Source organism: Rhinolophus sinicus, linkage group LG15 (genome assembly GCF_036562045.2).
Source record: "Rhinolophus sinicus isolate RSC01 linkage group LG15, ASM3656204v1, whole genome shotgun sequence".
Classification (NCBI taxonomy): domain Eukaryota; kingdom Metazoa; phylum Chordata; class Mammalia; order Chiroptera; family Rhinolophidae; genus Rhinolophus; species Rhinolophus sinicus.
The window spans coordinates 23,187,533-23,201,150 of record NC_133764.1 but is presented as its reverse complement, the minus strand read 5'-3'; the positions used below and the strand labels follow the sequence as shown (position 1 = coordinate 23,201,150).

At 37.2% G+C, this 13,618-nt stretch overlaps 1 protein-coding gene and 1 pseudogene across 1 annotated transcript in view; both read left to right on the top strand.

The window, feature by feature from the left end:
* Positions 1-13,618, top strand: part of AATF (apoptosis antagonizing transcription factor) — a 96,212-nt gene that overhangs the window by 30,983 nt on the left and 51,611 nt on the right. The window contains exons 5-8 of the mRNA XM_019732616.2: positions 4,868-4,982; positions 6,801-7,002; positions 7,526-7,690; positions 9,003-9,086. Of these exons, the coding sequence (XP_019588175.2) occupies positions 4,868-4,982; positions 6,801-7,002; positions 7,526-7,690; positions 9,003-9,086 (566 nt within the window). The remainder of the gene's footprint in view (positions 1-4,867; positions 4,983-6,800; positions 7,003-7,525; positions 7,691-9,002; positions 9,087-13,618) is intronic.
* LOC141569110 (U4 spliceosomal RNA) lies at positions 9,172-9,298 on the top strand (annotated as a pseudogene).

The following is a 13,618-nucleotide window of genomic DNA, read 5'->3' as shown; positions in this document are numbered from 1 at the left end:
GTTTTACGTATTGGTTTATAATCTAATTAATGAACTGTGGGCCCATGTCCAAACTTATTCTCTGCCTACAATTTTGTTTTTGTCGAACAGCTTAGATGAATCAGGGAAAAAAATAAAGCTGTTAGGTGAAAATGGTTTTTAGATTGGTGACATTTTATAGAATGCTTGCATATGGGTAGCATGTAAATGAATACTTAATATAGGACTCTGAGTACTTGTTCAGCCCTAGCGCTGTAGCTCAGCACAAACAGAGCTTAAGATTTTCACCAGGGGAAAATGATGTTTGATAGTAATATTCTTTCTATTTCTATAGCATTTTAAAATTTGTAAAATACCTGAATATATAAAAACATTTGTTTTTCACTTTCATTCTGCGAGATAAACAGGCAAAGGATTATCTACATTTTATAGATGAGAAAATTGAGACTCAAAGAGATTAAGTTGGTCCACTCATTGTAAAATGACTAGTTGGTGATAGTGTCAGTTAGAATACAGGGTTCCTGACCCTTAGTAAAGTACTCTTTCCATTTGTTCTCTACTTGGAAAATCATTCCTAAAGCTGGTGTCCAGAGGCTGGGGTTGAATCTTGGTAATATGGTGAGGCATATGTCCTTAATCTCCTCTTAAGGGAAAGGTCTCTGGAAATGGACAATGTAGGACAAAATAAACATACATATCCTTGACAGTCTCCATTTATTTTGTGACTACTGGCCAAGAGGGAGAGAGAAGAAAGTACATGCATCTCTGCTGTTTTTCTTAACTTTTAACTTTAACAGTAATTGGGAGAAAAATTAAAAGTGAATTAGACACTGTTGATTTCATTCTCTTTATTATTCGTAAGGTTGAGAAAATACAACTCAGCCCTATATGAATAAGAGGTTTGTTTAGTTTCTTGGCTGGGACGAACTCACTGTTGGATTTGAGCCACCAGGAGAGTCCTTCCTCTTGTCAGCTGTGGCTTTGAGGAAGCCTACCACATCCAGCAAAGGGTTGCCCATTGTCTCTTCAGGTTTTACATAAAATCTTATTAGAAGGAAATGTGGCCCTGATACTGCAAAGAAATGAGAATTGGTTTCTGTCTTCTAAATCTCTTTACAGGAAGTTGTTCATGTGTTGGCCACTGGTGACTTTACTTTGATAAACTTTTTTTTTTTTTTTTTTGGGTGGTTAGAAGCACAGAATTGCAGATTTCATCTCTGGTAGGTCTCTTGACACTTTGATGCATGGTGGTGCTATCCCTGAATGGAGCTTAAATACTTCAGGGCTACTTTCTGACTGGGTGAAGGGGTGTATAAAATGAGAACATATGAGAGAGTATTAACAGAAAGGCACACTTTGATTTACTGATATTGGCTCTCTGCTTTCTTGTTGGATTGATAGGCTGTCTAATATATCAGCAATGGATTTTTTAAAACTGACTTGAACAAAATAAAAGGGCTTGTATAGCTACTTGAAAGTGGCCCTTAAAAGTAGTAGTCTTTTCATTGGATGTTTTCACAATTCTTGGTTATGCTACATGTTAGAGTCAAATTATGACTTGCTTGTCAGGGTCAAGCAGCTATAAACAGTATAGACGGCTTTGCAGCTTCTTCCCTGCCTGGGTCTTGATTTCATATTTTAGATTATGGACACATGGTACCTAGAGGAAGTAAGAGACAGGCACTTGCTTTTCCTGTTTTTTAATTTTTTATTATGGTAAAATAAAACCATAATCAAATTTATTATCCTCACCATTTCTAAGTGTGCAGTCCGGTAGCGTTAAGTATAATCACATTGTTGTACGACCAATCTTCAGAACTTTTTCATCTTATAAAGCTGAAACTCTAGACCTCGTTAAACAATTCCCCATTTCTATCTCCCCTCAGCCCCTGGCAACCACTGTTCAACTTCTGTTTCTATGAATCTGACTACTCTAGAGACCTCATATAAGTGGAATGATATTGTATTTGCCTTTTTGTGACTGGCTTATTTCATGTAATGTCATCAAGGTTCATCCATGTTCTATGTAGCATGTGTCAGAATTTCCTTCGTTTTAAAGGCTGAATACATTCCATTTTCCTGTTCTTTTTGACTAGGTTCACAATTAAAGGATTATAGATTATTTTGTCTGGATAGAGATGAACTAGGATGGTAGAATTATTTATTATATTCTGGTCTTAGGATTTTTTTAAGTGTTTTTTTTTATTGTAGTTAAGTGTATATGACATAAAATTGACGTTTTTAATGATTTTGAAGTGTACAGTTCAGTATCATTAAGTACATTCACATTGTTATGCAGCCATTACCACTATCCATCTCGAAGTTTTTCATCATCTATAACTGAAACTGTATCCATTAAACAATAAGTCCCCATTGCCCACTCCCTTCAACTCCTGACAACCATGATTCTGCTTTTTATGTCTATGAATTTGACTATTTTAGGTGACTTACACAAGTGGAATCATATAGTATATGTCCTTTTGCAACTGGCTTATTTCACTTAGCATAATATTTTCAAGGTTAGGTCTTGGGAATTTTGAAAAATACTTTGCAAATGCAAAATTGATTTGTGGTTTCACTTTGGAAAATATGGGCTCTATTTCTTAAGATATAGCCATTTCTAGAAAAGAAGTTAAAAATAGCCATTAATACTTGCATAGAACTTTCATGAGATGAGATTTCTGTGTTTTCATGAGCTTCCTTCCAAGTATTAGTGTCTTTCCTATTTTTTAAAGGTTCTTGCTGCAACATATACTTTCAGAATCTAGCTACTTGGGATATCTCTTATCAGTTCTCAGCTCTTTCCACAGATGATCATTTGTGATAATGAAATAATATTCATAGTTATCATTTGTATTCTTTGCTCTATTCATTCCTTTTAAAATTTTCTATATATTTACATAATTTTGCATTGGTATACTTATATACTTAGCACATTCAGACTGAATAATTCTTGGCTTTAAAATTGTTATATTTTTATTCTTTTTATTCCTTCTTGCCTATGTTTTCATCTTGTTTATACTTAGTTTCCAAAAAGCTGACAGACAGGATAATGCTGTATTACTTTTTTCTTCTTCGTGAGCATAACTTATTTCCATATTTGGTAGAAATTTGTTTTGTTTTGTTTTTGTTTTTTAAGCTTCAGAGCAACAGTTTGAGAATCTTGGTTTGGAACACAAAGCATTAGGGATTTTTCAGGTAATATTATGTATTGCAGGTCTTCTCAAGTGGGATGGATATGTACTGATTATAAGAGGATTAGAATATAGAATTTAGAAAAGATGTGATTAAGGATCTTATGTTATTTTAAAGAAGGGAGTTGTATTTATGTAGTTTTATAGGCAGAGTATTTAAAGGAATGGAAAGTAGTTATTGAGTCTTTGGGTTCCTTCTGATCACCCTGAAAAGGTTTTCTCAGCTAGGTTAGCTCTTAGCCTTACGTTGAAATAGAATGCTCTAGTATTATAGGGATGGATGGATGGATGGATGGATGGATGGATGGATAAATTAAGAGCTAGTCTAACTCATACGTTGGTGTACCATTGATGAAACAGGTTGGGATGTAAAATAGTGAGGAGGCTACTCATGCTGGGCAGGATAGAAGCAGCAAAAAAAGGAAAAGACTCATAAAAGTCACTTAAACTGAGGTTTGTGTGGGCTGAAGTTAGTGTGGAATATAAAACAAAAATGAATGTAGGGATTGCTAAATGAAAGTAGGGTTGCTTGTGAGAAGATTACAGCTATTTAAAGGAAAGAGGGAAGGAGTGATAGAAGCATGGCCAGAGATAGATGGAAAACTATTAGTGATAATAAGAATGGGAAATACAAAATTTAGCAACTGATTGAATATATACAATAAGGGCACCAACATATCAGTGATCCCTTATGAAAATACATTAAACAGAGAAGAGAAAATCAGATAAGGTAGAAGTATTAGGTAGGAAGAAAAAGGTTGTATTGCTGACATGGTATATTTGAAGGAGTGATGGAACATCTGTGTGAAGATTTTCTTGGAGTTGCTAGAAATGTGAAAGTTTGATTATAGGAGAGACATCTGAGTGCTATCAACACATAAGTAGTGACAATCGGTGTCTAGTTAGCCCCTTTGCTAGATTAGGCTGATAAAGCAGGTAAGAGTTAAGTTCTCAGAGGGCCCGTTTTTATTCTGAAAGCTCTTAGCCACAGACTATATACTAAATCTTGACCAGCTTTATTACAAATGTATCCTTTGGCTATGAGGAGGGCCAGCTGAGAACATATTCTCCATGTGAAAATTTTTAATACACAGTTCAGTCCTGCAAACAAGTCATTAACTTGGCTTTTCAAATGTGAATAAGAACTTTCCGTAAGGATGTGTGTGGAGAGATTGAATGAATGATGTGGCAGCTCAAAGCAGAGGCAAATGAGACCTCCTGAGGGAGGGTGGTGGTGGTGGTAGGGATCCTGGGACTAAATTGTGCTCTTTAGGAAAAGAGGAGGAATTGCTGAAACAGTTGATTGATAGAGGGATAATCAAGGAGGTCAGTGGGTAACATGTAGAAACTAACACCAAAGGGAAAAAACGATTGGTTATGATGACAGGCAGGGAAGGAATTTGTCAATCTTACTAAATTTAAGAACTCACGATTTATAGCAGACACTTTCCTAAGCACCTTGTGCCTGTTACCTTGCTTGTTCCTCATAACAGCCCCGTGACTGCGATAGGCACTGTTATTACTTCCCTTTGGGAATTCTGTATTTCAGAGAGTTCTTTCTTAGTTCTATGTACCCTGTGCCTGCCCCTCCCACCCCCCAGCCACAACTGCTCAGGAGCCGTGAGTTATAGGCATTGCCTGCTATGGAGAATTGTAGATAATTAGGTGTTCCTTCTCTGTGCTTTGTTTTCCAGGTCACAAGGCACTTAAAGCATTGCTGAGGTCATTGGTGGACCTCCAGGATGAGCTGCTTTTCCAGTACCCAGACACTAGGTATCTAGTAAGTGGAACAAAGCCCAAACCAGAAAGGTAAGGAAGGAATGCACGTATGGAGTTGCTTCTTTGCTTTTCATCTGAATAGTTTCCCATCATTTATGAAAAAGAAAGCCAAATCCTTTCCAGGTAGATATCAGACTTAATGTTAATAAAACAGAAAGACCCACTTCCGTGTAACTGTTGGCGGCCAGGATGGCACAGAAATTTGGGATTAATTGTGCCTAATTCTTTTTATGGCTTCAGCAAAAGACTTGCTTTCTCTTTAGAGCTACTGAAATTAGTAGAAGAAAGCACTTTTTTTTTTTTTTTTTTTTTAAAGATTTTATTGTGGAAGGGGAACAGGACTTTATTGGGGAACAGTGTGTACTTCCAGGCCTTTTTTCCAAGTCAAGTTGTTGTCCTTTCAATCTTAGTTGTGGAGGGTGCTGTTCAGCTTCAAGCTGTTGTCCTTTCAGTCTTAGTTGTGGAGGGTGCAGCTCAGCTCCAGGTCCAGTTGCCATTGCTAGTTGCAGGGGGCGCAGCCCACTATCCCTTGCGGGAGTCGAGGAATTGAACTGGCAACCTTGTGGTTGAGAGCCCACTGGCCCATGTGGGAATCGAACCGGCAGCCTTAGGAGTTAGGAGCGTGGAGCTCTAACCGCCTGAGCCACCGGGCTGGCCTGAAAGCACATTTTAATACTGATGTTTAATTAATGGTTATGAAGCACTTTGTGCCCATACCATGGAATCGCTGGTCACAACCATCTCCTTTTCAGTGAGGGAAGCAGCAGTTATTTTGAAGGGTGGAGAATTTCAGAAAACAGCAGAATAAACCTTTTTCTTTACTGATATTATCACATTTTATGAAGGACACCCACCCCACCCCCCGGCCTTGGTTTGAACCTGCTATATATGGTACCTGCTTACTGTTTTTTCCCTTGGGCTTATTCTTTGTTCCCTTCTTTTCTACTGAATTAGTTGGAGGGATAAAAAATAAACTCACATTTATTGAGCACCTACTATGTGTTGGAGTTGGTAATCCAGTGAGTGCAATTGGCTATATAGTTGGAGGTTGTATTACTTTCTCATGGCAGGCAGTTGCATATAGTATTGGGGTTTAACACTGATTCTGTTGCCTCCCCCTTTGAGTTTTCTTCACATTCAGCTTCTCTTCATTTGGTTCAATAAGATTATTCAGTTTTTCTGAACAATTGGTTACAGGGAGGCATTTTCCCTTATTGATTTGGGGATTAAGGTCATAAAAGTATGATTATGTGTTTACCTTTTAAAGACCCTCTTGTAACCAGTATAGGCCTGGTTCATATACATTTCTATTAATATTTTTACAGCCTCATTTATTTTTACAGTTTGCTTACCTTTTAAAAATAGTTTGAAACCAGTTATTTTTATATTTATTTGAAAAGTTACATGAGTTTTTGATTGACCGCATGAACATTCTTTTCAAACAACAACAAAAAAGCCATCCTCACATATACCGTTTCCCCGAAAATAAGACCTAGCCGGACAATCAGCTTTCATGCATCTTTTGGAGCAAAAATTAATATATAAGGCCTGGTATTTATTGTATTATGTTATATTATATTATTATATTATATCATACCCGGTCTTATATGAGACCCGGTCTTATATTATAGTAAAATAATACTGGGTGTTATATTAATTTTTGCTCCAAAAGATGCATTAGAGCTGATTGTCCAGCTAGATCTTATTTTCGGGGAAACACCGTATGGTGCTATTTAAAATGTAGACAGAACAGGGAAGGTCTAAATACTCTTGATTTCATGTGAGGTTAACCTTTTATTTGGGTACTGTTTATTTACATTGGACTTACTGTTCTTATGGGTTTTCTAGTGAGGAAGAGATTTCCAGCGAAGATGAAGAGCTAGTAGAAGAGAAGAAGCAGCAGAGAAGGGCCCCACCAAAACGGAAGCTGGAGATGGACGGCTATCCCAGTTTCATGGCAAAGCGCTTTGCTGACTTTACCGTCTACAGGAACCGCACACTTCAGAAGTGGCATGACAAAACCAAGCTGGCTTCCGGGAAACTGGGGAAGGCAAGTGTGTGTGTGTGTGTGTGTGTGTGTGTGTGTGTGTGTAAAACGTAGGCTGTGGCAACCCAAAGCAGTTTTAAGAAATTGGAATTACAGCTCATTTATATGGATGATGTCACAATGTAATTGTAATCAGTCATTTCCATAGAAAAATTTACTGAATACACCTACCAGTGGGGTTTATAGCATTCAGACTGGGAATTTTAACTTTATTGGAAAGAATATTTGATTCTAGAAATTGTGGCTCAAGTGTTGGAAATACAAAATAAAAAATAGATTTTAAACAATTATTAAAAGAGCAGAAGTTAAGCTCTGGGTATAGTAAAGAAATATGACCTACTTAAGACGATTTTTTTTTTTCCCTGAGAACAATTACAGCCATTCACAAACTCAGTCTTTAACAGAAAGTCCCTCCTGAAAGGAGGGTTGTATGTTTCTTTGCTGACACAAAAAGAGAGAGAAACGAATGTAGCTGCCTTCAGCACCGATTTTCTGCATTATCTGACACTGGTTAATGTTGTTGCAGGGTTTTGGTGCCTTTGAACGCTCAATCTTGACACAGATCGATCATATTCTGATGGACAAAGAAAGATTGCTTCGAAGGACACAGACCAAGCGCTCTGTCTACCAAGTTCTTGGCAAACCTGAACCAGTAATGCAGTCCGTCCCAGAGAGTTTGCCAGGCCAACCGGTAAGAACTGTGATGCCCGGTGATTATGGGGAACAGTTTCTGTAAGGCCAGTTAACTGAAAAATCTAATCACCTACTTGTAGGTGTTACTCTTGGTACAAGTTAGTGAAAGAAAGGGAAAAACACTACTTTACCAGATTGTTGAGAAACAGAGTATATGGAAGGACAAAGTGGTAAAAAAGATGGAGCAATTATTGACTTGTGTGTAGTCTCCTTTCAATTTTGAATTTTATGTGAGTCTAGTAATGGAAGCATTCATAATCCAATTTTTAAAATTCTGTTTTAAAACTTCTTCTTTAGAAATGTCAATATTGAAGCAAGTGTGTTCTTTAGGCTTTATGTGGGATGTTTAGAAACTCCAGAAAAGGATCCAAAATTGTACTAGTCAGAGTCTTTTGTTTAAAGGAAAGTCTTTTATTTATAATAGAAATGTATATTTAATAATTTTTTTAAGTTCAGAAGGATTTAAAATGAAAAGTAAAATTCCCCCTCGTCTGTAAATTTCACTCCTCAGATTTAACCAATTTTCATTGTTGTAACAAGCTTTTAGGTACTTTCTATTTGAGTGTGTGTGTATTTATATTTCTATATATAAACTCATATACATGTATAAAAATATGATTGCCTTTTAAACTAAATGGTATGGATATATATGTGTATATAAACATGAAATGTTACTACTTTTTAAATTTAGTCTATCCTAGACACTTTTCCATATCATTACAGAGATCTACCTCACTTTCCTAATGGGTAGAGTATTCCATTGTATGGATTATGTACTATAATTTATTCAAACAATGGATATTTTTATTGTCTCCAGTTTTAGAGACAATGCTATAGGGAACATTCCTAAGCATTTATATTTTTATATTTGTATGAACATGTGGATAGATTTCTCAAAGTGGAAGTATTAAAGAGAATACACATTTTAAATCCTGATGGATGTTTCCAAATTGTCCCCAAAAAGCCTGCATTAATGTCCAATCCCACCAGCTATGTTTTCCCATACTGAGTGTTGCTAATTTTAGAGGTGAAAAATGGTGTTCTCATTTTTATTTGCATGTATTTCATTAGAATGAGATTAAACATATTTTCAAATGATTTTTGACTATTTGTGGTTCTTTTTCTGTCAAATGCCCATTAATGATTTTGCCCATTTTTCAATTGGATTGGTTTTGTTCTTTAATTTTAAGAACTCTTTATATCTTAAGGAAAACAGTGCTTTGACTGTTATACACATTGTTCACGGTAGAGCTACATTACTTTGATAGCCTCGATGGTATACACTCTTCCCTTTCTTCTTATTGATATAGGAGACCCTTCCTCAAGCCCCTGCCAATGCCCACCTGAAGGACCTGGATGAAGAAATCTTTGATGATGATGACTTTTACCACCAGGTATGATTTTTACACTCTTTTGTTACAGATCAGGTTTTGACATTTTAAAAAGCTGATAGAATTCTCTGACCAAAAGCTAGCTTATAGCTTTGCGCAGTGGCAGTATCGTAGCCAATGAGGTTTATCCGAGGCGCGATTATCGCTAATTGAAAAGTTAGCTTACTTTAGAAGGATAAAGTTAGGGACTTAAAACTCTTGTGTTCAGAATTGACCTACTGTGTAGTTCTAGATCTATTGCTTTTCTTCTGTCTTACGTTTCTTCTTTTGAAATGGAAATAGCTACAGCTACTTTGTTAGTTGTTGCAGAGTGCAAATTATCTGTAAAACAGTTTCAAGTTCTTTGAGTCAGATTCTTTCTTAGCCATTTTTTATAATGTTAATGGAGGATTATTTGTTAGTTATTTGATTTTTGTCCTATTATTACTATTTCAGGATATGGAGCTAAAGGGCTGGGATCCCAGAGTACTTGGATTACACTTCTGGTTCTATTGCCTATTAAGTCTGTTGTCTTTATTTTTGTGCCTGTTCAAATCAGTTAAATATGTATTGAGATTGTCTGCTACTATTGATTATAATAATACTGTAGTGCTTTGAAGACAGAAAGAATTGGTAAAAGTTGAAATATGGTTTCGTTTTCAATACTGTCTCTTCACAGACAGTCCCCCAGTTCTTTTTCTGACGTTATTATCTCTTGGCATGCCATTCTTTTTAATGATGCTGGTGATTGTTAAGGTAGGCTAAACATTTGAGCTAAAGAACTAAAATAATTTCCTATAATCCCGAGTCTGCTGGTAAGTCATACTTCTGAATGAAATGTGCTTTAGGGTGTACCCTTTCTAGTTCTGGAGAATTGAGGATGTTGTTGAGCGGTGGCATACCAGGTTTTGTTGAGCCATTATTTATCAAGATAAGTTTTTTTTCCTCTGCTGAATTTTTAGTGTGTTAACTTTTGCCAAAGATTTTGCAACTGCTTGTTGAAGGTTTAGCCATGACAGCTGACCTATGTATATGGAATATGAAAGAAGGAACTTAGGAAAATTACATTGGAAGCCAGTAGAACAAATGATTCTATACTGTGGATACCTCTGGTTTTACCCTGAAAAGAGAAAGAAACTTTCTATTAATCTTTCTATTCACTTTGTGATGTTCAATAAAATTATTGCCATAGTGATGAGTCTTAAAAGTAATGGTGAGAGGGGATAGGAAAGAGGGTTGGTGGGGCCGCAGCTGTTCCTAGTCAGAGGTCCTGATTCTTTTTTCCTTTTCTTATTACATCCATTTGTCAGAAGAGTTAGGAACTCTTATTTTGTTCTAGATTGTCTAAGGAAATGCCTGATATGGGATATTAATGCTGTATAATTGTGTGAGATCATTGGAGACAATAAAAAATGTTCCAGTCTTCATTAATTGAAGTGTACATTGTTTGATGGGAAGTATCTCATAAATTAAATAGGCTTAATAAAATAAACTGAAATTACTGGGGAGAAGTTACTTCCACGGGCAGTCCTCAATCTGAAAGATTTTTCGTTTTTTGGCCTGGAGGTCGGTTTAAAAAGAAATAGCATTACTTGATTAGCCCCTCATCCCAATTAATAATTTTAACTTCGATAAATTCTGATTTCAGAGTTATGACTAGTCACATCTTAGCTTTTCCCCTTGCTGGTTAATTGGGGTGCTGGGGTTAATCTAAATTAAAACTTAAACTAATAGAGGTCAGCAAGGCAGCTGAAACACCTGAGTGAAACAAATGGGGCTGCCAGGCGCAACTTTATCTTGGCTGTTTCCCAAGAGGGAAGTGGCAGCAAATTGGAGTTGTTTCAGCCTTCTGTAAAGGTGAATGATGGGTGACACTTGTTAATGTACAGCATCTCCGGAAGCATTCCAGATTGCTTTGCTGCTGTACCAACTGCTGCCATCCAGACACAGTCAGTAGGAACTGGACCAGTTGCCAACATCTGGCAGCACAGCAAGGAATGGGTGCAAGTCTTGAAACCCCGCAGATTCTAAATATGGTGCTTAGAACTGTGCAGGCTTTAATCACTTACCACTCTTTGGCAGCAGGCTACGACAGCTTATCCTAGCCTCGTACATCACATCCCGACATCTGCTGAGCCGCTAGGCAACTGCACATTCATTTTCTTTTCTTGCCTTTTCTCTTTGCCTCCTATTCCTCTTCTTTCCACTTCCCCCCCTCCTCCCTTCAGTTTTCCTCCCCTCCCCAATATGCTTCTTGGGAGAGATGATCTGTAAAGATTACTGCTTCATTGTGTGCAAGTAATTGTGGTGATGCCAGGCCCTTGACAGACACAAGGTAGCACCTGTTCTGCTGACCTGGTTAATTTCTTCTGTGGAGTGGGATTTGCCAGAGATGGGAGCTGAAGCCAATTCCATGATAAGACTAAAGAAAATGGCTGTATGTTTTCTGTCACCTCCCAATTAAATTGGCTTCATAAAGTGCTTTCGTTTATTTGTCAGGGTAGTAAGCCTGAGCTAAGTGTTGCATTCAGAAGTGGTACAGTGTATTACAATGGGCTTGTGAGTTTTCATTTGTATGTTTTTTTTAATGTGGTCATATGAAAGAAAGAGCTGGGTGGTGAATGTAATACATTTCGCCCTTTTTTTAAAAAAAAAAGCCACACTTGAAGCCAGAATCTTTGGGTCGGTGTTTTGTAAGGAAGAGATTATAGCCACATTGAATTTTAATGTTTCATTGTAGAGGTTTAAAGGCTTACTTGGTTAATTCAGGTGTCACGAGGCTGTGTAAATGCCCTAACTACTGAGAATGATGTTCAGGGGCAGAACACCCCCCCCCACACACACACACACACACACTCTCTCTCTCTCTCTCTCTCTCTCTCTCTCTTTCATAATGGGCCTTAAGTTATTACAATTTTTAAAAAGTCTGTATTATTTAATAAAAGTACATGTATATATGTATGTAGATGTTTATGTATACATAAGTGTACATACGGGTGAGGCATTGAAGAGTATCAGATATCGTGAGTAAAAATATCATTTTTCAGCCGAAAAGAACCTCATAAGAAACTGATTCCCTGAGAAGTAACTTCCTGAAAGTTACCTAGTAAATGTCAATTCTAGTACTTGATCTCAAGACTTCTTAGACCAAGTCCTATTCTTTCCATACCTTATTTCTTAAATATTTCATTCTTGAGCCATAAAAAGACTTCACTACAGTGTTATAGTTTTCAGTTTGTAAATGAGTAAGTTTCCTTTTCTTAGAACTAGAAGAAATATGTGTTAGAAAGTAATTTTTTTCTTAAAAGGCAAATGATTTATTGTACTCCTGTTTCTTAACAATTCTAATGAAAAAAATTAGCTTTATAGTTGTGTTACTGGTTTGTTTGAAAACCAGAATTGCTAAAAGCTTGATGTATACCCAATGGTAAAGATTTTATGAGGGAAACTGTTCACCTGCTACAAGCATTACTCCCAAATGGAATTAGTTTGCATTTGGCCTGTTTCTTGTCGAAGCTCATCCCTAAAGACGATTTCACAAAATGTGAAGATTGTAAATGACCGTGAAGGATGAGCCATTCAGAAATGTTTTCAGTTATCTGTTTTTCATTTTCATGATCCTATTTGCTACTTTTAAACATTAATTTCTTTTTGTTGTCTCTATCACCATTTAAGGTTTTTCTTTTGTTTTGGTTTACTTTTTTATACTATCTGTTGAATTTTGACTTGATATATACCCTGAGGTTTTGTGTTTTTTTTAAAGATTTTATTGGGGAAGAGGGACAGGACTTTATTGGGGAACAGTGTGTACTGCCAGGATTTTTTCCAACTCAAGTTGTTGTCCTTTCAATCATAGTTGTGGAGGGCGCAGTTCAGCTCCAGGTCCAGTTGCTGTTGCTAGTTGCGGGGGGGGCGCTGCCCACCATCCCTTGTGGGAGTCGAACCTGCAACCTTGTGGTTGAGAGGCCGCACTCCAACCAACTGAGCCATCCGGGAGCTCAGCGGCAGCTCAGCTCAAGATTGCCATGTTCAATCTTAGTTGCAGGGGGCATAGCCCACCATCCCTTGCTGGAGTCGAGGAATCGAACCGGCAACCTTGTGGTTGAGAGCCCACTGGCCCATGTGGGAATTGAACCGGCAGCCTTCAGTGTTAGCAGCATGGAGCTCCAACCGCCCTGAGCCACCGGGCCAGCCCTACCTGAGTTCTTAAAGAATTGAGGAAGGACTAACATTTATTGAGCACTGGTTGTGTGCCAGCTCCTGGACTAATTAGATAGGTACTCGACATATATCTTTATTTAATCTTCACAAGATCTCCATATTGAGATATGACTGCACTTCATAGAAACCTATGGAAAGTGACTGATTTTATTCTTCTCATATCCCAGACCTCAAACTAGTTTCTTGCCACCTCACGAGGTATTTTGTTCTGAGCTTAGATATTGACAGATCGATACCTAGAGTTCTAAGCGTTCATTAGGATTTTATATGTTGCCTCTAGCTGTGTTTAGTTTTGATCTGGTTTGTCCTGTCACTTTGAATTTAACCAGGAGTGT